Source organism: Corapipo altera, unplaced genomic scaffold (assembly GCF_003945725.1).
Source record: "Corapipo altera isolate COAL_440 unplaced genomic scaffold, ASM394572v1 68, whole genome shotgun sequence".
NCBI lineage: Eukaryota > Metazoa > Chordata > Aves > Passeriformes > Pipridae > Corapipo > Corapipo altera.
In genome coordinates, this window is record NW_020884919.1 from 6,089,229 (window position 1) to 6,112,388 (window position 23,160).

The 23,160-nt window shown below is 42.1% G+C and overlaps 1 protein-coding gene across 4 annotated transcripts in view; it reads right to left on the minus strand.

Annotated features, from left to right (window-relative positions):
• The window catches only part of THSD7B (thrombospondin type 1 domain containing 7B), a 308,502-nt gene that overhangs the window by 180,190 nt on the left and 105,152 nt on the right, over positions 1-23,160 (minus strand). For all 4 annotated transcript variants that reach the window (XM_027656313.1, XM_027656314.1, XM_027656315.1 and 1 more), the window contains 3 exons: positions 19,680-20,475; positions 10,199-10,450; positions 2,989-3,158 (listed from right to left, as the gene is read on the minus strand). In XM_027656313.1, coding sequence (XP_027512114.1) covers positions 2,989-3,158; positions 10,199-10,450; positions 19,680-20,475 — 1,218 coding nt within the window. The remainder of the gene's footprint in view (positions 1-2,988; positions 3,159-10,198; positions 10,451-19,679; positions 20,476-23,160) is intronic.

Below are 23,160 nucleotides of genomic sequence, written 5' to 3' on the forward strand. Positions count from 1 at the left end.
ATTTCAGGTAAAATTCTGTAAAATCAACAGTCACAAAAATCCTACCTCTTTTTGTAAGCCCACTTGCAAAAGAGAAGAAAATATGTGAGTCTCATGGTGGCAGTGTCTTGCTTTGAAAATAAATTGAGGGTCTGCCTTTCTATGTTATTTAAAAGAGCTTCCACAGAGTGAAGAGGTACAAAGAAGGGTAACCACCACCATGCCAACAGTTTGGTCCAGACACAGGATGGCCAGGCACAGGGATTAAGGGAGTACCCAGAGTTGAAGGGCAGAAAGGACAGACTGGAGCTGTACTGTAGATACCTCATTTCCACATTCTACACTACTTTTTGTGCAAACTTTGTCTCTTCCTTAAAAGCAACATCATTTCCAACATGCAAATTTGCTACTTCCATCGCTGGATATCAAAAGAATAATGATAAACTTGAAGTATTAGATGATGACCTCTCTGTGAAAATTGAGGGTAATAAATTTAAATGTGTTAAAATTCAATTAGATACTTAAAGAAAATACAAAGATCTGTTTAAAGCTAACCATGATAAAGTTCAGTCTAAATTAACAAAAGCCTCACAGTGAGTAGAGATGTGGAGTTCCCTTTACCTGTTTACCAACTGCTCACGGACAGCTTCATCTAGATGGAACAATCTCAGCATGCAAGAATATTACCAAGGATTTCAAAGACTGGAAGATATTCTGCCTCCAAATACTCCTCACCCAGGTTAAAAGTATGGACTTCCTCCTTAAGGCCTAAAAAATATATAACTTCACTTGGATCAAGACAGGGATTTCTTAGTTAGGTCACCTCTTCGGGGAGAAAGATGTGAAATCTTATCAATGCACTTCTCAAAGTAATACCTACATGAGAGTTTTCCATTTCCAGTATCTTCGAGTTGGACTTTTATAATCAAAATACAGGAAGATTTCTGTAGACTTAACCTTCAGAATAGCTGATATATAGGGTCTCAAGAAAACAGGTGCTCTCTTTCCAAATACACACATTTTAATAAAGGAAGAAATAGATGGGAAGACTAAGCAAATGAAAAATGGGAGAGATATCCTTGGGGGATAAAAGAGCTTTGAGCAGTATGTATAAATACATCACAGATGGTACCTGTCTCCAACCAGGATTCTACATATTTTTCCAAGAATGCTGCTGGAGAGACCACAGGACAAAATCTTCTTTCACATATGTCACTGGGCCTAGGTCCAAATTCTCATTGGAAGTAACTAGAAGAATAACAACTGTGATGGATCGTAATATCCTATTAGACTCGCTTGTTTGATTCCTGAATGATCCCTCTAAGGACACTCAAGAGGTGAAGAAAGAAAAATTACTGTACTTTTGATGGTAGCAATTAGGCTCTATATTTGCTTATACATAGAGGATTAACTTCCTCATCTTCTCCTCATCACTGAAAAATTGGTACAATAAAATATGAGATGCCCTAGTGATGAATAAAAGTATTCTGTCAGTTCAGACTGCCAGAAGAAAAACAGCCCAAATACATGTCATTCCTTATTTATTCAAAAAACAAAAATTGATCAGCTAGTACATGAGACACACTGAATATTACTGGCTAGGGAGGGATAATAGGGAAGGTTTTCCCTCTTTCTATTTGCATGTGACTGTGCTGCCAGTAGATGGGATTCTCACTTGCCAAGGACTTCTGTACATCTCCAGTACTGCTTTGAAACTACAGGTAATAATTTATACCTTGTACAATTGCCTTGCATGTTCAATTTTTTTGCCTATATGAAATTATTTTTCTTAAAAAAGGTCATAACTGTAAATGCAAGGAAGAGGTATCCCAGTGAGTTTGGGGTGTTTTTTTGTTGAGAAGGGGGCTTGCAACTTTTAAGTTGAACTGAACTTTGAACAAGGGGAAAACCTGCAGCTGATCACACAGTAGATATAGAGCACCACTTCTGTCACAAGATGTATTGGTATAAGGAATTCATATGCACTCCTCTAATCCTCTGGAGTAATTCACAACACTGACAAAGAATAATGTGTGAATGAAGTCAGTTCAAACTTGTTGCTCACCAGCCTAACAGAGTGGTCACATGGACCACAGAAGTGGTCAGAAGGATGAAGACAGTTAATAAATGTCCCACACCTCTCATTAACAGCACTTTTCTAGCTTTCAAAGTCCTGTGCACCACACACTTGTGCGGAACAGAGGGGTGTTGTGTTGGGAGAGCAAAGTGGTGCCAGATGTTTGGGAGAGGTGGAGCAGCCACTATACATAAACTCAGAGTCTGGGACACACACTGGGCATCCAGGAAAATTTGCTTTGCCTCTGTAAGTAAATAAATCTAAGATATCCTATTGTGTTGTTATTATCTTACATCTCTGCTCAAAAATATATTCCACAAGAGCACTACATCGAGTAAATAAAACAGCCTATGATGAATTATTCATGGTGAATCTGTAACTACTTATTATTCTTCTAAAAGAAATATAATTCACTTCCTGAGTCCAAAAACCTTCTGTCTGCTCAGAAGTTGTGACAATATTACTTTTGCTTTCCCCTTCAAATCACAAGAAAGACTGTGTATCAATCTGAAGCAGAGGCTAAAGCCACATCCCGAATGGAGTGTGACATCTTTTTTTATACCCTAAACCAGGACTACACGACAGATAAATGCATTCAGCTACCAAGGGGCTGGGCTACCTGATATATGAGAGAGGAAGAAAAGTCAACTCCAAGCAAAATTTAGTTCCTTCATCCCTTGTAACCATCCCAGCACAAGCGAACAACAGAAGTGGCAGCAATTCATCCAAGAAGGGTGTGGCTCCTGGCACTTCCACACAACACATCCTCCCTCTGATGCCAAGTAACACCTGCCTTGGAGAGCACAGATACCAGGAGGGCATCAGCTAGTCAAAGGCTACCAATGACTGGATGTTATCTCCTTATTTTCTTCCCCTGTTTCCTTACTCAGATCTACTTAGGCCAGCACCTGAGAGTGACCCCACACACGTACCTTCCTTCAGCCGGTGTGTCCCAAGCTCCATGGTGATCTGGACACAGTAGACCACCCGGGTTTGTAGGCCACCTCCACAAAGCCCTACATGCCTGTGGTGGTGAGGGTCCTGCTGGCCAAGGAGGAGCGACACCTGGCAAGTTTTCCATTCAGAAGTTCTCCAGGCAAACCTTTGGAAATAAAACAGAACAGGTAAAGACAGCGAGTAAGGGAGAGGTACTTTACTGGATGACAAAATATAATTGGTTTAATCCTTATAGCAGCACTTCCCTATCCAAAACAGGGAATGTTCTGAAACATTTTGAGCATTAAATTTACACAGGTTAAATATTTGCTATTTGTCTGGTGCACTTGTGTAAAACTTCCCAGAGCACCAATCTCCAAAGCGTTCTGAAACACTAAATCATCCTGACAACACCTTTGAGTACGGTGTAAAAAAGGAGTGAAGATTAAGAGGTTTGATTAAGTGTGAGAACTATTTTTCAGACATGTGGCTCCAACCACTAAACCACCCCTCTCTGCCAAGAGCTGAACACCTCATTCTGAAACGCACTTAATAGCTGAAATCCTGCATATGTCAATGGAGCTCCAAGCACAGGTGGATTTTCTGCGGGGACAATTCCTTCAAGGGATTGGCCAAAGTAGCTCAGCTAATTCCAGTTCCCAGAAGCTGTGATACACAGCAAGCTCTAATAAAAATACTTTTATTCTATGCTCCATTCACAACTAAAGACCATTAATGGTTCTCAAGTCAGGATAATGCTTTGGGGCACAGACAGGTGAATGCTGTGCAGACAATAGTTGTTGGTGTGTACCAACTTAAATGCCAGGAAGAACTTATTAAAACCATAGGGAAAACGGTGTTGTGTATCCATGGAAAGCGAGAGTTATACCCACATCGTGACTGGAAATGCAGAGCATATTTCTAACATAACAGTTTTCACAGGCATAATTCACTTTGACTCATAGGTCACAGTATGAGGGGAGTAAATAAGAGCTCAAAGTCTTTCAGAGCTTCCTGAATGCAAATCTTAGGCAATATTGTTTTTATAACAATCTGTTCACACTTCTGCTGCTTTATTCCTCCACTCCTCTAAATTTCATAGTTTCCCCTTTTCCATACAATCTTTGGGGTTTGTGTAATGTAAACTATGTAAAATAATTTCCTTCTTTAATCCTCCAGACAAATGCTCTCTCTTCTTACAGCAGATCCACAGTTGTCAAAATTATGTGTGTTTGTTGGCTGCTGACTGATCTCTGGAAACTCAAACACAATGGGGTGTCTCTGCAGAAAAAGCCTTCCCATCTTAATTTCCTGTATTCTTCATGGCAAGTATATGTTCCTGACTACAGCTATGGCAAGGAAACATGCATCTCAAAATTATATGAAAAATAAATACATTAATTTGTCTGCGCACACATCAATGTTCTCTTAAACTTCTTACGTTGTACGTATGGGCATAAAATGATTTCTAGCCACAAAGCACTTCTGAATTTTGTAACGTACTCATGGAAAACAATTGTGAATGCTGTCAATTACTTTTCATTTACAGTTACTGTTTGGATGAGCTGTCATGCTCTCTTAAATAACACACAGCATAAGGTGCAAATCTGGATACACTCACAGGGTTTATCACCAACAGAGAAAACAATGAAGAACATACTTTTCACATGACCAGTATCAAATACTTCAACTCCAATAACATATAAAGCACAGTCATGAATTTTTTCTTGTAGTAGTTCCTAATCCCATTTCTTGGGCCTGCAGTGTTAAATGCAACCTTCCCCTTACTATATAGGCAGTGAAAAGTAAAGTGCTCTTCATCAAACATTGGGTGAAGAGGATTCCTCCCCCACAGCACTTCAGGACATTGTGCTTTTCAGGTCTACACTTTCAAAACCAAAAGCTTACACAGAGAAAACACACATCTTTCCACAGCCATGGAAATAGTTCTTTTAAGGAAGCATTTATTGGAAAAAAAACCTGACTAAAGAAAAACTCATTGTTAATATCTGGCTTAGGAAGTCAGCTGTGAACTCTGGATCCTAAAGCCTCATTTCCAGAGGTGTGAGCATCTGCTTCTCCTATTCGGTGTGAGCTGCGGGAGTTAACACCTAGGAAAATTAGGCCATCAGTGATTAAAATTATGCAAAATAACTAAATCTGAGCTCTGAGATAATTAAACTTCATCAGCTCCTGAATCTTAAAAAATAAAATCCCTTTAGATATTCTCCCAGAGTAAGTGGATAGTGTGTTCCACTGCTGAGCAGTCCATAAGGAACAGCTATCAGAGCCCAGCCAGTGCCTGTACTGCTCTCACCAGCTCCAAGCCTCAGCCCCATCAGCCCATCTTGCTTTTTCCCAGCTGGACATGCCCTCAGCTGCATGGAATTTTCCAGTACCAAATCCTGATCTCCAAGCATAAAAGATTTTTTTTAAACATTTTCACTGCCATTAAGAAGCCCACTACCCCAGAAATGTATCCAAGGGATTGCTGTCCCACTGAGTAGGAAACCCAATGCACAACCATTCCTGATGGACATGGTGACCTTGGACAGCTCTCTGCAGGGTTTTAATGCCAATACTTGGCATTCATTTACCCACCTACAGACCACATTAATCCCCAGAGGGTTAGGATTATGGTAACTCAGGAATTAGGAGGAACATTACACACTGGGGTCAAAGCTGGTCAGCTCCAGTGTGCTCTTGTGATCTTTACTCCAAAACCTATCACTGACAACAATTTCAGATGTTGTCTGAAAGGGCTAAAATAATTCAGCCCTTCCCTTTGGCTTCCCAATAGGCTTGTTCCAGTCTTTGACAATACTGAGGTACAGGAAGTCCAGCTACTTCAAAGACAGACAGACCCCACTGATGATGGTTAGAGGACTAGCAAGGTAACATCTCAAATAGGGAACTCCAGAATCCACAGACAGCTGTATCACGCTGCTTAAGAAAACTGGTAAACAAAAAATGCTGGTTTAGGAACAACGAAGTTTGTGCTTGAGGTATCCAAGAGGGAACTTAGCCAATAAAGCTGAACAGCTTTCACATTATAAGCAGCGCTCAGAATTTCCCTGCTAAAGAGTTAGCAGAAGAAGCAGAAGAGCAGGTCCTGCAGGTTTCTGTTCCAATCATGGCAAAAGTGTGCTCTTGTACTGTGACACCCACCTGCAACTGCAGGAGAAATCATCCCGCATGGAGATGGATAACCAAAGCTTCACCAGGGATCATTCCTGATCCAATGGGAGGCAACAAAGCTGGAGGTCACTGCTGCCTGCCCAAGACCAGTGATGGTCAAAGGGGTGAAGAGTAGTGTTGCTACCACTCCCACAGTGTAGCTCCAGAGCCCAGCAGCACTATTCACTGCATTGCCACTCCAGTCTTTCCTATTTCACATTAATGTCTTGTCTTTAATTTGGGCATAATGAGCCTCATTTACAAAGTGACACTATCACACCTGTATCTCAGCAATAACCTCAAGTCTTTTTTTAAAAATCAGGTCTTAAAACTTTCCCATTTTCCATCATTTAACTTTTGAAAAGCTTTGAATTTCCAATAAAGTGAAGAGAGTTTTTTTTCTAAATCCCTGTCTTGTAACATGGCAACCACAAGCAAAATGAAGGATATAAAGACATAATCATAATTCTGGAAAATCTATCTATTCCCAGCAAACATGAAAGCTACACATCAAGGATAAAAAAGATATAAAACATTGTTCTAAAACCCATGACTCAGTGACAGTTATGCAACAAACAAGTGCTCAATATCTTTCCGATTTATAGTAACCTCTTGGTGTCTTTATTCTATGGGACTTATGCTCTTAGTGTTTACACAAGTTTTATACCTGTATATACCCATTCACTTTAATTGAAGTATCCCAAATTTATACCACAATAAAAGAAAACAGAATCACCTCCTATGTGTTTAAGCTTTTTAAGCACTTAATCCTTTCAGAGCAAATAACCAAAAGTAAAACAAAGCACAAAGCTCTGGAGTCTTACATGCAGTTAACGTGTTTTATTTTCTTGCATTTAAACTATTGATTACAGTAGCCTTTGTAAACTTCAGTCATAAAATTAAAAGCCCTTCATCTAACAGCAAATTTACAGCTTTGCCACCTACCTGTGATGGGATGTTTAATTTCAAGCCTTGCCATGGACATAGAGATAATATTTAACAGAACAGTTCTGAGCCTTAAGGTATTCTTTTTCCTCTCTGGATCCTTTTAGGAGCTGGAATATCATTTCACCCATCTCTCTCTGCTGAGTACAACTCTGCAAGTGCTACCTCTTTATCCGTTGCTTTTCCATGTTGGAGGATGTAGCCCACAACATGTCCCTTCATTCACTCATGGTGTGCTCTCTGCCCCTGCATTAAAGAACAGCCCCTAGAGAACCATGGGATCACCCAGTGGGTTGGGTTGGAAGGGATCTTATGGATTACCCAGTTCCAACCCCTCTGCCATGGCAGGGACACCTTCCACTACACTAGGCTGCTAAAAGCACCATCCAACCTGGACTTCAACACTTCCAGGGATGGGGCAGCCACAGCTTCTCCGGGCAACCTGTGCCAGGGCCTCAGCACCCTCACAGGGAAGAATTTCTTCCTAATATTCTCCCTAATATAATAAGAATTTGTTTGTAATCCCCTTCCTTCTCCTGCTCAGAGGCTTGTTCTGTTTCTGGTCTGTGTCATTACCCATTTTCTTTGCTGTGCCTGCAGCACTCATTTGAAAATTCTTCCCCAAAGAATAAAGCTGAAGGAAAGGCTACGTGTCTCAAAATAAACCAGAAATTAGCCTAGAGTGTATTTCAATGAACTGGAAAAGTAAATAAAAGTCTCACCTTAAGAAATTTTAAGACTAATCTGATTAGTCAAACACAAGAAAGAAAAAAGGAATGGCTTGTGTTGAGACCAGACAAATGAAGGAAAGAGCCTTTTATTTCTGCTATAGAATCTCCTTAAATTCATCATCTTCTCGTAAGGGGAAGAAAGAAAAGATAACTGTTTGGTAAGCCCCAGCAAAGCCACAAATGAAGTGTCATATAGTTAAGGGGGAAAAAAAGCATAATCTTTATAGGTATTACACTGCAAAGAGAATATGATCAAATAAGGAGAATAGGAGCATCAAAGGCTTCTTATATTATTTCATAGGGATTAACACTTTATCCCTCTAGGGCTGAAAGCCACTGCTTTCCAATCTGAGCTTTGTCACCAGTTCCCAAAGAGCAACACCAAATCACCAGGCTGTAAACTGTAATATGGACCAATAGTATCCTTTACCAGCTGCTGACACCTAAATAACATCTAAATGTTGAGTTTCTGTTCACTGATACAAAATTCTGGTCCCCGCAGCCTTATGTCTGGTAAACCCTCAGCACATATTGCAGTATTACAGATTTTCATTCTTGCTTGTTTCTGTATGTACTGAACGGAAAAATCAAAGTCTACTAACCAGGCATTACTGTAAAATTCTCCTCAACACTGTACAGTATGAGAAGGTCATAGCTTACCACCTGTACTTGGAGATATTACATCCCTAGAAATATCAATTAACTAAATACCAGAGTTGTGTTTTTTAATATTTTTAGCTAAGTGGCTCCATTAACCTGCAAGTTTAATGTTATTTTTCTGAGCTGGCACATTAGGCAGTTTATTCCTGCTCTTGCAGATACTGCCCTGGAAGTGTTGCCTCAAGGTATGGAGGCATGGAAAGATGGGGAAGGTTTTTGAGTTCACAGAGCCATGAAAACCTGGGCACAGCAGCAATACACTGACAGAACAACAGGTTTCCTTCTACAGAAAGAGTGGCACCTCCAAAAATTTATCAGTGTCACGCAGATTCTCACCTTTTGGGTTCTCCTGTCTCTACACAGCCGTTTGCCCTTCAATAAAGTGCAGTGTCAAAAAGCAGAGGTGAGAAAGTGGGCACAGCCCCACGGCTGTTCGCTCCCTGATTAAGTATGGCAAATGTAGCAAACACTTTTGGGAGAAGACAACCCAGCCAGTCCCCCCCAATCAGGTGTCACTGCACCCACCCCCCTGCACAAAATCAGCAAGACAATGTGCTAATCTATTGTCTTTGAAATCGATGTGCGCTTGGGCAGGAGCAAAAATCACTCTCTAAGAGCCTTTTTCAGAGGATGTAATCAAGCAACAGAATATTTTTTTTTTTCATACTTCCTCTCTTCTGCTGGCAGGGTGCATAAAAATGATCAGCATTTGATTTTGAATAAGCACAATGATACAGAGACACTTTTACAGGTGATGCCTTCCTAAGAAATATATCTTGCAAAGGCTCTATTGAAGGTTTTGGCAGTGTCTGGCAAAGCCCCAGAAACTCGTGACTTGAGCACTGAACAGATCTCCGATTAAACACACGCATGCACAGACAGGGACATTTGTCTGAATGTATATAAAATTTTATCAATCCCAAAGCTTTTTACAATCAATTTGAAAACATGTCACACAAAAAATCAAACAATATTTTATTTGCTTTGCAAATCACACTATCAACCTCCCATACCAGCCCGGCCAAGCACAATGGCGTGGGTTTGCAAACCAGAAAGGGGAGATCCTCTCCTTTTGCCAGAATAAAGATTGCCACAAAGCAAACAAGCTCTCAGGGACTGCAAAGTTTCCCATTTCAAGAAGTACCCAGAGGGAAACTGAGTAAAGTCCAGGCTACTACCTCTGATCAGTTCCCATTTTCCTCAAGCAGGACTGGGATTTTTTTTAAGGGGAGATGAAGAGGAATCATTAAATCTTATGTAAAAATTACAATTTCAAAGCCATTAAAAGCACAGTCATAGAGACCTGCCCAGTCTCTGTACAGCTGAGGAAATTCTCTGAAACAGCAATCAGTACCAAAGCTCCTTCAGACAACAAGAGTCTCTGCTCCCAGTTTTTAAAATACGAAAATATAAACTGTAGTGGATGTAATTTAAATTAATTTCTATATATAACTGTAATTATTGTAATAGCAATAACAACAATAGAAACAATTACAAGAACATTACTAACAATAAATAACACCACTAATCATAGTTAACAATGATCAAATCAATGATGTCTTAGACACAGAAAGCACAACACACAACCCTCTCTGTGCACAAACCAAGCAATGAGGATCTGCTTTGCATGAGGCAAGTCACCAAACAGGGGCTTCTTTACTTCCAAAAACTGGGCTAAAAGCTCTCACCATACCTGGGGCAGGGCTGCAGCAGCTCCTTCCCTCCCACACTGCAGGCTTCCCTCTCTTCCAGCTCTGGACACGGCTTCCCAGCGCCCACGGCCACGCTCCGCACGCTGCGGCGCCGGCTCCGGAATCCTGGGGTGGGATCTCCCCAGCTGCAGGTCCGTGAGCAGGAGCTCCATGGGGACCACTCGGATGTTTCACAGTCTTTAGGGATGACACAGGACTTGGCGGTCACAGGGACGGGATCCTGCAGGCAGAGGCTGCGACAAGAACACAGTACAACAGCTGAGAGGGTCTTGCTTAAAAAATTCCTTTCTTCTTTTTCAAGCCAAACCCCCAAAGAAGAAATCCATGGAGATTTTGGGCAAATCAGAAGATCTGCATCAACAGGAATACAACGAAAGTCAGAGGAGCTCCAATGCAGTGCACATAACGCATTTCCAGTAAGCTCTGGGTGTAATCTTTCAGGACGAGTAGTTTGTAAATAATATATCGCATTTATTTTGGGTTAAACAGATGAGAAAGGCATTATATTTGCTCCTCTGTAGTTAGAATTTCACAGTTTATCCAGAATGGAAAACAAAATCCAAGCTCAAGAAAAATAATGCCACTGGTAACCATTCCCACACCCCATACACAGGATGAGATATCCACTATCCATCCATCCAACCAGGAGTCAGCGTGTTCTGCTGAGAAACTCTGCTCTTTTAAAAAACAGTTAGTCCCACACTAATAAGAATGGTGTCAGTTCTGTGAGGCTCTTATCAAACACATGCTTTCAAACAAGGTTAGAGGGTTTTCAAACCTGACAAACCACCAGAGACTCAGGAATGCTGCAACTGGGGCTATATTTTGGAACTCAGTTACTCCTGATGACATCAGGACACGATCTCATTCACTCTGCAGCACATCAAGACACCACACAAGGAAACCAAATTCTAAGAGCTGCCAACTCTTGAGATTTGGTATCGAGGTACAAAGTCCCAGAATAACATTTTTAAGAGCTCCAAGGTTACAATAAATTTTCACAATAAAGTATGGCAAATGCAGCAAATACTTTTGGGAGAAGACAACCCTGCAGACTAAGGACACCATCCTTCCTTGCTCCTCTGTTTCTGTCTCAGCCAGCTGATGGTTCTCCTGCCCAGAGGGTGCTGGGGGAGACCCCAGAGAGCATGGCTGTGGCTGCTCCACCTCACTCTGGCCAGAGACCAACCAAAGGGGCTGCCCCATTCCTGAAAGTGTTCAAGGCCAGATTGGATGAGGCTTTGAGCAACCTGGTCTAGTGGAAGATGTCCCTGCCCATGGCAGGTGGTTGGAACTAGATGATCCTTAAGATCCCATCCAACCCAAACAATTCTATGACTCTAGAGGGTAACTTCTCCTCCCCCAAAATGGGAGAAAAACCTTTCTTGTCTCAAAAACCTTGGATAGCTGAGGTAGCAGAGCACAAAAGGATACACCTAAGGAGGACTGAGGGATGTATAAGCAGAGATACCACTGAAGCATCATGGAGGACAGGATAGGGCAGATAGAGACAAAACCCAGAAAAAAGAAATCACCAGGAAAAAAGAAAACAAGTTTGCAAATCATGCAAACTGGACTCTGAAATTAAGACCACACATGATAAAGTCAGTGTGAACTCTAAATTTGTCTTCTCCGGCCTCCATTGCTTGTGGTCAAGCTTTTGCCAACTGTAAGGAGCAAATACAGGTACACTTAAAAGGTGTGAAATCCAGAGCTGCTGCCAGGAAACCAGCCATTACCTCCCTTGTTACTACTTACAGCACAGTTTGACCAACCTAACTCCTTCCAAAGAAAATAGACTGGGGCAATCATTTCAGGATTGCCAGGCAGCCTCACAGGCAGGAGCAGAGAAGATAAAGGACATTCACTCGCTTCTCCAGCCTACAAATTGGTCCCCTTTTCACAAAGGTCAATAGGAATATTCCCACTGATACACATCAAGTTTGACTAGAATCTCAACCATCTGCAAAATACAGCATTTAGTGGCTTATATTTGTACTCCAATGTAAAAAAAAGAAAAAAGCATAACAACTTTTGGTCTTAATGTCTTCACCCAGAATAAAACTCATTCATCTCACAGGTGTTATGAGTATGAATTTACTGAGGTTTATTTAAACAACTTCATAAAGTACAAACAGCCTGTGACGTTCATAGACCCCTCAAAATAAAAATATTCTTGCTTACAATTTAAAAACATGTCTCATTCCCCTATTACAAGTCAAATGCAAAAGCTGTCTGATTGCAAAGCTGTCTCTGGAACAAAACATCAGCTCTGTGGAACCAAGGACTGAAAAGTACTAATCATTATACATGTACTTACTAACCAAGGGATTTTGAGTCTTTTTTTTTTGGAACATTAGGTTAGGTGCAGTCACATGAATGGTCACTTTATTTCCCTTTCAATATTTTTTAACAGATGTGCCACTAGTGCCACAAACACTAACAAGAAAGAATAACTCCTGATTTTGAGTAGATAAAACAGTAGCACAGACAAAACACTGCCCTAACTGATGGTACCAGAAAACTCAAGTTTATCTAAGAACACAGCACAGAGGGTAACTGATCTCACATTTTAAAGTGTGACCAAAACTCCCCATTCAGATGCCAGTGCAAAAACCCAAATCCATTTTTGGGGTTGCATCACCGCAAAAGAGATTTAAGTCTTGCTTGATCTCTACTGAAGCACTGAACAAAATGAAGCCTTTAAAAATCTGGTTTGGGGTCTTTGAAATGTACATTGCTAGTCCCGATTCTTAGCCAGACAATACCTCTCCTAATGGATTCAAACCTACGCTGACCCTCCAGCTGCAAAAGCCACCCCTGTAGAGAAATCATCCCTGCACCGGCAAAAGCCTTTGCCAAAGGCTGAATAGCCGTTTCTGTCCCTGAAAATCTCTCCACTGCTCCTGTTACAAAATAAGAGGGTAACTTTGTTGACCTCCAGGTGAATAAGACAGGGAGCTGGCAATTTCCATCCAGCTCAAGTAGGCTTTTGAGGGAGAATTACAAGCAACTGCCTAACAGAAAGAAAATTAATTAACTTGTACCCACTCATTCAGAGCGTCCAAGTCAAATTAATTGTGACACCAAGCAACACAAAGACAAATGTAAAAACACTCTTTTGCATGAAATTCAGACACAGCCTTTCATGTCGCAGATGTATTTAGGACGATCTAATACAGATAAAGCCCAGACATGTGAGACGCTCACTGATCTGAGGCTGCAAACCAGACATATATTTGTGCTGCTGTGGCTGTATCCAAACCAGCAGGGAGAGGAAGGAGGTCCTGGGGGCAGGAGGTACTACAAGAGCCCTGTTTTCAAACTAATTTTCCATATATTAATGGCTCAGGTTAGATCTTCTACTTGGGAGTTGATCTGGGAACTGTGACATAATAGGGTACTTACACTACTGATGCTTTATTCTGCACTTGGATTGACACTGTAGCACTACAGGAATTGTTTCCCTGTGTCGCGGTGCCTGCAGTGCAGGATGGATCCATTAGTCAGCAGCAGCACGGAGCCTCAAGTGGCAGAGTGCCCTCTTAGCCTCTTGTGTATTGAAGGGGAATAAACCACTTATTAAAAAACCACAAAACACTCGACCAAGGGAAACCTACTCATGCCTCTTTTACACTTGCACAATCCTGGAGCTACACACAGAAGAGCGGGGGGGGAGGGAAAGCAGCTCCGGGTACCAACCACTCTGGCTGTGCGGCTCCACATCCCTCCAGGCTGTTCCCATGGAGTAGCTCTGCTCGTTTCCTCCATCTCCAGTCACACACACCCAGGAGACACAGTAATTGTGCAGCCCCAAGCTGAACCACACCACCTTTCTGCTCTGGACGAAAAGTAGTTCACCAAAAAATAGCACATTTCCCAGCAGCTCAGTGCCTTTGTGCTACATGCCCTACAGTCACAGAGCCGTCACATCCACTGCAAGGAAACGAGTGGGAACATGTCTATCAGCTGGAAAAAGGAGCGAGACCATCCAGGAGCTGTGCATCACTAAATCAGGTTGGGCACAGCACAGAAATTACCCCTGGTTTCCTCTCCCAACCGTACCAATGCAATTCCTCACATTACAGGATGAGGTAGGTGGTTATTGTTAAACCTTTTACACTGAAAGGATCATCTCCAAAATAATTTGACACACTAAGAAGCCGTCACCATGGCCATGCTGCTGGTACAAAGGCAGCACCAGGAGGACATGGTACCACTTCTGCAGCCAGGCTCTCTCCCAGCAGCTCAGGAAGGCTCCTGGGAAGTACCTTGCCTGACTGGGGAATGGGTGTTCAAACCCATGTGCTGCAGAGCAAGACAATCCTGGAGTGAGCTAAGCCACACTGATAACAACTCATTTTCATTTTTTCTCTTTTTTTATAATGCTTTCCTATGCTGTAACCAAGGATCCAGCCCTACAGGTTTCTGGACTACAAACTACCTGCTCTTTGCACTTGGCTAATAATATTGTCTCATAATGGACACAATCTTGCCATGTTTTTAACAATATCAAATAACTTTTTTCCTTAGAAATTGGCAATCAATGTTAACAGGCACACTTTTGAGGACTCCTAATGTATTTTAGGGACCTCCAGAGCTGCCAGGGGTATTTTGGGTACTGGCAATACCATCTACTCAATCTGTGCAGCAGAGGTTTCTTTGGCAGAAGAAACACCAGCCCCTTCTGCACCAGGGTGGTGAAGATGGGGAATATTTGCCTGCCATACAACTGACCAAAGGGAAAGGGAGCTGGGGGTCCTATAATCCAAACAAACACCACTAAAGATGTCTAAGATTTGGTGTCTCCAAAACTTAATGCACCAGATCCTCTGCTTTAATTAAAAATAAATGCTGGTTTACATTTGCACTACCCAGGCAGAGTCTCAAATCTTGGGGCTACAGAGGCAGCTGATTCCCGTCACAGTTTGAGAACAGAGAAAAACACAGCCGTTATTGGACACTATTTCAACAAGCATAGAATCAGAGAGTCATTAAGATTAGAAATGGCCTCTAAGATCATCGAGTCCAACCATTAACCCAACACTGCCAGGTCCAACACTAAACCATGTCCCCAAGTGCCACACCCACATGGGTTCTGAACAATCCCTTCCAGGGATGATGATTCAACCACTTCCCTGGGCATCCTATTACAATGCCTGACCATCAAAAAGTTACTTATGGAAATGAAAAAGCCATCATTGCTCCTTTGTTTCACATGCTTTCAGTGAAAGCAAAGGAAATGACAGACAAAACTTTTGAAAAGAACACTAGAAAATAAAACCTCCTTCCTCTCCAACAGCTCTGGGAATTGTTTTGAAGCCTGAGCACTGAGGCTTGATTCCTACATCTGCCAGGAGGAACATGAACATAAAACTCCTCTCCCAGATCGGAATCATAACCATCAAATAGCGTATCACAGCATGGCATTTCCAGCTCTGGACTGCAGAATTTTGTATTCACCCAGAGAACAGAAGAATGTCAACACTGAAACTGCAAATATTTTTTTCCTAAAAATGTACATCAGCACAGTGGTTACGCACAATCCACTAGGAAATGGATAATGGAAATTTAAATTACAGAGGCAAACAAAAGAGTTGAATGCTGCTCCACCTCCGCCTTGACAGATGGGCTGTCCCTTGACTGAGTTTGACCTGAATTTTCACTTACAAAGGCAAAGTAAACAGAAACCCAAATCCAACTCTATTATATCACTGTTGTCATCTCAAATGTAAAATGAAGAGTTTAAGAAATAGACTCCTAATCCAAATAATAATAATAAAAAAACCCTAAAACTGTTTGATCCTGACTTTACCTTCTCAGTATGCTTAGTGAGCACACATATCAGGTTAGAAAATCAGGTTAAATTTATTTAGGACTTCAGTGTCTAGCTATGGGCACTCATTTCACTAAACAGCAATTCAGTGGCTAACCTGAATAACCTTTTTTCTTTAAAAAAAAACAAAAAGAAACAAACTCAAGTGCCTTTGCCTCACTATTCAGTACATTTTTACAACTCTAACAAGACAGGAAACCAAAACCAGTAGAATTTCTGGCACATTCATTCCTTGCAACTTTTTCAGAGATTTTTTTTTTTTAATGCATGGAAGTGCTTATATTTGAATTTGTTACTGGATATGAGATTTAACACAAAATGGAAACGTTTTTCTGAACTAAACTGAAATCTGAGTTCGATTGGAAATAGTATGAAAAAGAATTCCAGCTTTTAAAAAAGAAGTCTTTAAAAGCTTCAGATCAGATCCATCAAATCATCCTATTTTGATGTTATTCCTTTTATTTTCACGAATATAAGGTTTCTACACCAAAACCATTTCTGAGCAGAAATGAACCTGTCTCAAGGTCTGTTGATGTTCTGCTGTTCAACTGTTGTCACTTCAGGTGTTTTCAGAAAGGTCTGTCACTCCCTTTCCTTCTCCTCTGCACCTTTTCCTTCCATTCTGCCAAATGCAGAACCTCCAGACTGAAAAGATGTTTCATCAAAAGCATCCCCAGCTCTGTTTCCCTGACACAGAACGTCCAATCTTCCACACGCTCGTGCTCCTCTCCAAGTAATTCCTATTTACAGTTTTTACATTTAAAATTGCTAGGATTTTTGCTTGCACCTTTAAGGTTGGTACAGACACACGGATCATCACAGGACCAATTATTTAAATTTTAAAAAGTGTCTTCCTTATAATGTAAAGTATTGTTCATCTCCTTCTGAGAGATGTAAAACCAAAGGGTCCTTTTTGCAGGGTTACGTGGCAAACTTAAACATCAGGCAGGGGCTTGGAACGAGATGGGCTTTAAGGTCCCTTCCATCCCAACCCATTCTGTGACTCTATGATTTATAAGAAGTGAATGCATTCAATCTTTTAGCATTTAAAAAACAGCTTGCACCCAAGGCCACCAAAATCCAATTTCTGGCAAAAGACTGTTCTTTCCTGCCAAGGAGTGTACCCTGTATCCTCTCCCATCAGGGAGCACAGTAGCTGCTGCTGCTCACTGGCCTCACCAGCTGCTCTACAGCCCTGAAATTAGACACCAGTAAATTAAACAACCTTGATAATAAACTGGGCATCTTTGCCACTGCATTATAAATCAGGAGGCATGATGAGCATATGTTCCCTCTCCTTTTGAGGCCCTTGGCCAGCTGGGTGTGGTTTGCTGACCACTCCTGTTACCTGCCACTTTCCTGTGAGAATTGGGCAGTGGTGGAAGGCAGGGTGCTGGCAGAGCCCTGGCAGACCAGCAGCTCAGAGCCCACCGTTAAAGGATGTCCTGGGATATCCCTGTCTCTTGCCTCAGTTTTCCAGACATTTAATTTACACTGGTACTTACTCGGCAGCGACGGCAGAAATGGGAAACCTCCGCCAGGAAAATGCAGAAGCACAAACAAGGCACTTCTTTCCCGTTTTACAGCAGACACTTGGCTTCCTGCCAGACCCCACTACAGGGTGATGCAAATGTATTTACTCTTCTTTATCAGTAGCCAAAATACCATCGCTGTCGTACAGCAACATCTGTAAGATCAGGCCTGTTCTTCAAAAGAATGGCTGCAAATACACTGCACAACAAAACGAGGAGAACACTACGCGGGGACGCTCCAAGGGAGTCACTGTCAAGGGTATTTGATGTCTGTGACACTCCAGCCCCGAGATTAAACACCAACCAGATTTTGGGCTGGATTTTTAGCTTTGAATTTTAGATCCAGAAAAAGAAAGGAAAAGTGTGTGACTAGCTGGACGTTGTAACATGACATGACCTTTCCTCTACTCAATCAATGAGCTTTGCTCTTGTATTTGGAGTATAGAGTAAGGGATGGGTCAGGCTCAGCTCTGCAGTAAATCTGAGACACAAGCTCAGCAGAAAAAGACTGCCAGGAGGTGGCTAATGGAGCTGTACACTCCCCAAAAGGGGGTTAGATCAGCAAAAAACTCAGAAAGGAGCAAGGAAAAAGACAGCTCGATCAGGGACGGAGTCACTAAAACCAAAGCTCCCAGCACCCTCTCCACTGTCATCCAGAAACTGAATGTATAACACAGCAGAGAAAACATTTATAGAAAGTTTCCATACCCATTCTTACAAATATAGTAGTGACAGTGTGAAGGCAGAGCGAGTGAAATTTTAACAAAAGCAAGATTCCCTTCCCAGAGCCTCTGATAAGGAATGAGATACAAGAGGCAGAACAGCTAACAAGTGTTAGCAGACATAAACCTGCTGGTAGTCACACAGCAGCATAAATCACAAGTGACTCCATTAAAGTCAAGCAGCTACATGAGCATAAAATCTGTGTATTTAGAATCAGCATATATTTAGAGACAAGTAATAGAGTCAAGATGTTGGAAACTGCTGGAACAGTTCATAAAGCCCGACTTTTTCCAACTGATAAAAAAATAATCCTTCCCTGGCTACAGGTGTAACAGAAGCAGGTTAGAAAAGCGGTAGAATGTGTATTTTCACCTCAGTGTGTGTGTAAAACCACTGTGGACATTAACAGGGGTAGAGAATTGGACATAAAATCTCTGCCATTTGAGTTTGTGCAAGCACCAGGAGCTATGGATTGATTTCTGCAAAATTCAGGAGCAGGATTTTTCAAGAACTTCCAATATTCTTGAAAAACAGAACACAAGAAGATCTCCAGCAATTCTGACTTTCTCAGAAGTCAATCAATTTCTCAGTCATCTGCAGCTACTGGCACCTGCCCAAATCCAACCTGGAGTCAAACGGCAGAGCCCAGATAGCTTAAATTCAAAGGTGAGAAATAGAGAGAATAAATCTTTCCATTACTTGTTGTACTTTACTGTAACCTTCACATTTGAATTATAGCAAAGCAACCTACACAGACTAAGAGAAATCATTAGATAAAACATTAGGTAAGGACAGAAATCAACAACCTCTACCAAAGACAGTCATACCAGTCACCTATCCTGTATCAGCACCCAGGAGTTACACTCAGACAGGAAAGCTCCTCAATAAGGACAACAATCACAGGTTTGCCCACTGATTTCTTTCCAAAATATACCTTCTAGCAAATTCCCCAGGCCAAACTTTTTGGACTTATTTTATGCAGTGCTGATTTGTAAGAATGAGGGAGTTTAAGCTGGTGCAATTTTAGCCTCTTCTGCCAAATATATGCAGTACATGACTGAGAACGAAACCTCCCTTTTCCCCAACAGTACAAAGTGATATATAGTTCCATTTCCTCAAAACAACAAAACAAAACAAACAAAACACAGAAGAGAATTACTGAAAATATAAAATGAATTAAACAGCCACAAACTTTAGAAGAATGCAAAACCTTCAGCATATGCTAGAAGAGAATTATATCAAGAAGAGGTCCATAAAGAACACACATAAAAATAGGCATTTAAAGCTCATTCTCTGTGGTGCTGCCATGCTGAGCCAGCGCTCTGCCCCACAAATCCTCTGGGGATGAACCAGAAGCCAAAGCCCCCTTACCTGAGCACTGCATGTTTTCCATCGCTCCTTACACACCTAACCTGCCTGGTTTGGTAGCCGATCTCCACCTCCCCGGCATGGTGGTGGCGTTTAGAGCCGTGAAGTCCAGGCGTGCTTCGCTCTCCAGAGTCCGAACCCAAATCCCGCATATTCGTCCCGGTCAGCTCGACGTCCTTAGGGTGGGGCAGCCGGCATTCGCCCCACGAGCCCACACGGAGGCTGTAGGTGTGCTCCTCCTCCCCGAGGGCACAGCCGGGAGCTGCACAGGCTCTGGATTCCGTGAGGTTCGGGCACGGGGCACCCCCGTAGAGAGGGGGAGCGATGACCGCCCGCGTGCGGTGCTGCAAACTCCTGGCGCAGTCCGTGCCGCACTCGGACCAGCCGGAGAACTCGGACACGACGCAGTCCCGCGGGCAGGGCACCAGGCAGGCTTGCTCAGCTGGTGGCTGTGGTGTGAAATACTCACATATTTCGCTGGCAACCACGGTCCTGTTCAGTCTCTGGAGGCAGCGCACACTCCGGCGCTGCAGCCCGTGCTGCGCGGTGACACAGGCCTCGGCTCCCACCTCAGCTCCGGCAGCGGAGACCAGCCCGCACCTGTCCCATCCCGAAACCTCCCACTCGAACAGCTCCAGGTGCCAGTCGCAGACCTTAAAGCACCTCCTCTGGCTCTCGGGTTTGTGCTGCTGGTCACAGTTGGCGTGGTACGTGGTCCAGCCCTCCGCGTGGGTGCACCAGACGGCCCGGCTCCGGAGGCCCCCCGAGCCGCAGTCACCTATGCACCGGCCCCAGTGACCTGCAAGAGAGGGGGTGTTGAGAAATGCCATGCAGTGCTCCTCCCACGGATCTGTCCTGATGCCCAAGAGCAGATCAGAGAACCACAGAATCACAGAACGGTTTGGGTTGGAAGGGACCTTAAAGCTCATCCCATGAAAAACCCCTGCCATGGGCAAGGACACCTTCCACTAGACCAGGTTTCTCAGAATCCCACCCGGCCTGGTCTTCAGTGCTTCCAAGGATGGGGCAGCCACAGCTTCTGTGGACAATCTGTGCCAGTGCCTCGCCAACCTCACAGTGAAGAATTTCTTCCTAACACCTCATCTAAATCTTTCCTCTTTTATTTTATAATCATTCCCCCTTGTCCTATCACATGTAAAAAAATATAAACTGTATACAAAATATAAACCATACCCTGTTGTATATTAAAAAGTAAATAACTGTCAGCTGGTCCCCAAAATTGGTTAAATGCTTCCTAAAGGCTGCAAGACATTTCTCCTCTCAGTGTACTCACATCACTAACTGCTTGGAGAAACTTGGGGTAAAAACAAAAAGCCCCACAATACTTCAAATTAAAGACAAGCCAAGCACGTTTCTGTGGCAGTAAAATTCCTCCCAAAGCCTCAGGAAATATGACTACTTAATTTTACTTGTACAAATTAATATAAAAATGATCATAAAAGAACAATAATCTAATAGGAAAAGAAAGTCGAGCTAGATAAAAGGAAAACAGTCTTAATAGAGCAATTAGTTAATGGAATAAACTGTACTGGGAAGCAGCTGAATCATCATCTGAAGGGAAAAAACTATGTGGTTAAATATGTAAAAATAAGAATATATTCCTGATAGGAGTCTGAAGTGGAGGAAGTGACTTGGCATGGTACTGCAGGATGGGTCCCACAGGGTGCTGCTCCGAGAGCGGAGCCCGACGGCAGAAAAGGCACCTCACGTGCATGGACTTCCAATCACCCTCAAGGTACATTGAGCAAGTAATTTTCACTTGCAGTATGTGGCACTATAAGAGGTGGTTAAGCCAGTAATTCAGGAAGAGAAATTAAACCAAAATAAAACCCAGCAATGTAATTTTCACTTCTGGAGTACGTGAACATACATGTGTAATCATATGAATCTTACTTGAGGATTTGCAAGAGAACACAATCAGACAAGGCTAAATAGAAAGATTTGTCTATGAAAATATTATTCGATAAAAATCCAGTAAGTCAAAAAAATAATGAGGGCTATAAAGTACAAAATTGCTGGCAAACTTGAAGAGCAAAGGTAGAGAAAAGCACTCAGGCCGAATCTTAACTATTAAAGGGATTTTGATGATCATCTCAAGGGGTTCTCATCTCATCCCTAAGTTTAAAAACTTTCCAATACCTCATAAAAGACCCATTTGGTCAGTGCAAACACTGCATACATAATCCTTGCTTGAAAATACACTGAAGCTTATCTTTTTTATTTTTTCAAGGCAGAAAATGAACTTGCAACAAATGAGTCTATTTATATTAAGCAGTGCTTCTCTGGTCAATTTTTTTTTAAATTGATTTTAAAACTACCAGAATCAGTTACATGCTCACACTACAAAACCAAACACACATAAAATCCAAAAGCAGTCCCATAACAGCTGCAGTTATAATCCCAGGTATTTCATTCAGCCGATGGCGGTTTCATTGGCAATCCCGTTGTTCTTTCTCCATGAATAGAGGAGTTGATCCTCCAGAGCCAGGGGCTTGACATTGTGTAATGAAAAATGAAAATAAATAAATAAAAATGCCTGATCTCTTTTTCGTTGTTAAGAAAGGAGGAAAAGCAAATAGGAACTGGATATAGCTCAGCTTCTCCTCCAACAGATCCCACGCTCTTGCCATGTCCCTCCCGCGGGAGCTCCTCCTGCCCCATCCTCCGGGCCAGGGCTGCAGCTCTGCCCTCAGTCAGAGCTTCTGTTTTGGTGGACAGGTTGAGGCAAGAGGGGTTTGCACATCCCTCAGCATTTAGGCAGATGCAGCTTTTGCTGAGTCCTTTAGGATACGTGAAAAAAATCTTTGTCCCTTTTACGCCTCCGTTTCACACCAAAAGCCCAAGGTAAGGACTCAGCTGTGACACATATCTTGAATGGGAAAAGGGAGTATCACACCCTAGTGTGCTCTACAAGCTGTCCTACACTAAGGATAGGCTTTCAACAGAATCTGATGTGCTTAAAAACTGAATACTTAAAAAAAAAAATTAATCTTTAAATATGCTTTTGAAGTTCAGTTACAGGAAAAGGTCCATCGATGATTTAAACGTTCGTCCTTGATACTTCACCTTGATCTAACAGAATATTCTTATTTTAACATCACCAAGACTCAAAACCAGACATCAGTTTATGTATAAACTGTCATCTCCTAAAAATAATAGTCAAAATTCAAACCTCAGGCAGTAGGTGGCTTTCTATTAGCAGAGAAGAGCAACTACCACAAAGATTAAGCATCGCAACCGAATTGTATCATGAGCTTATTTATTTCTCTGAGGCGCTTCAGCAAAGGCAGTTCAGTTTTTGGAGATGTGGAAATTTCAGTGCAGGAAAAGCGGGGTTTTCACCAGTTTGTTTTTAGTAAAAATTCAAGAATATGTTGTTTCACTTCAGAACAGTATTTTGCTCATCAATAGGACCTTGAAACACATTACATTAATCAAGGATTTACTACCTATTTTTTAGGAT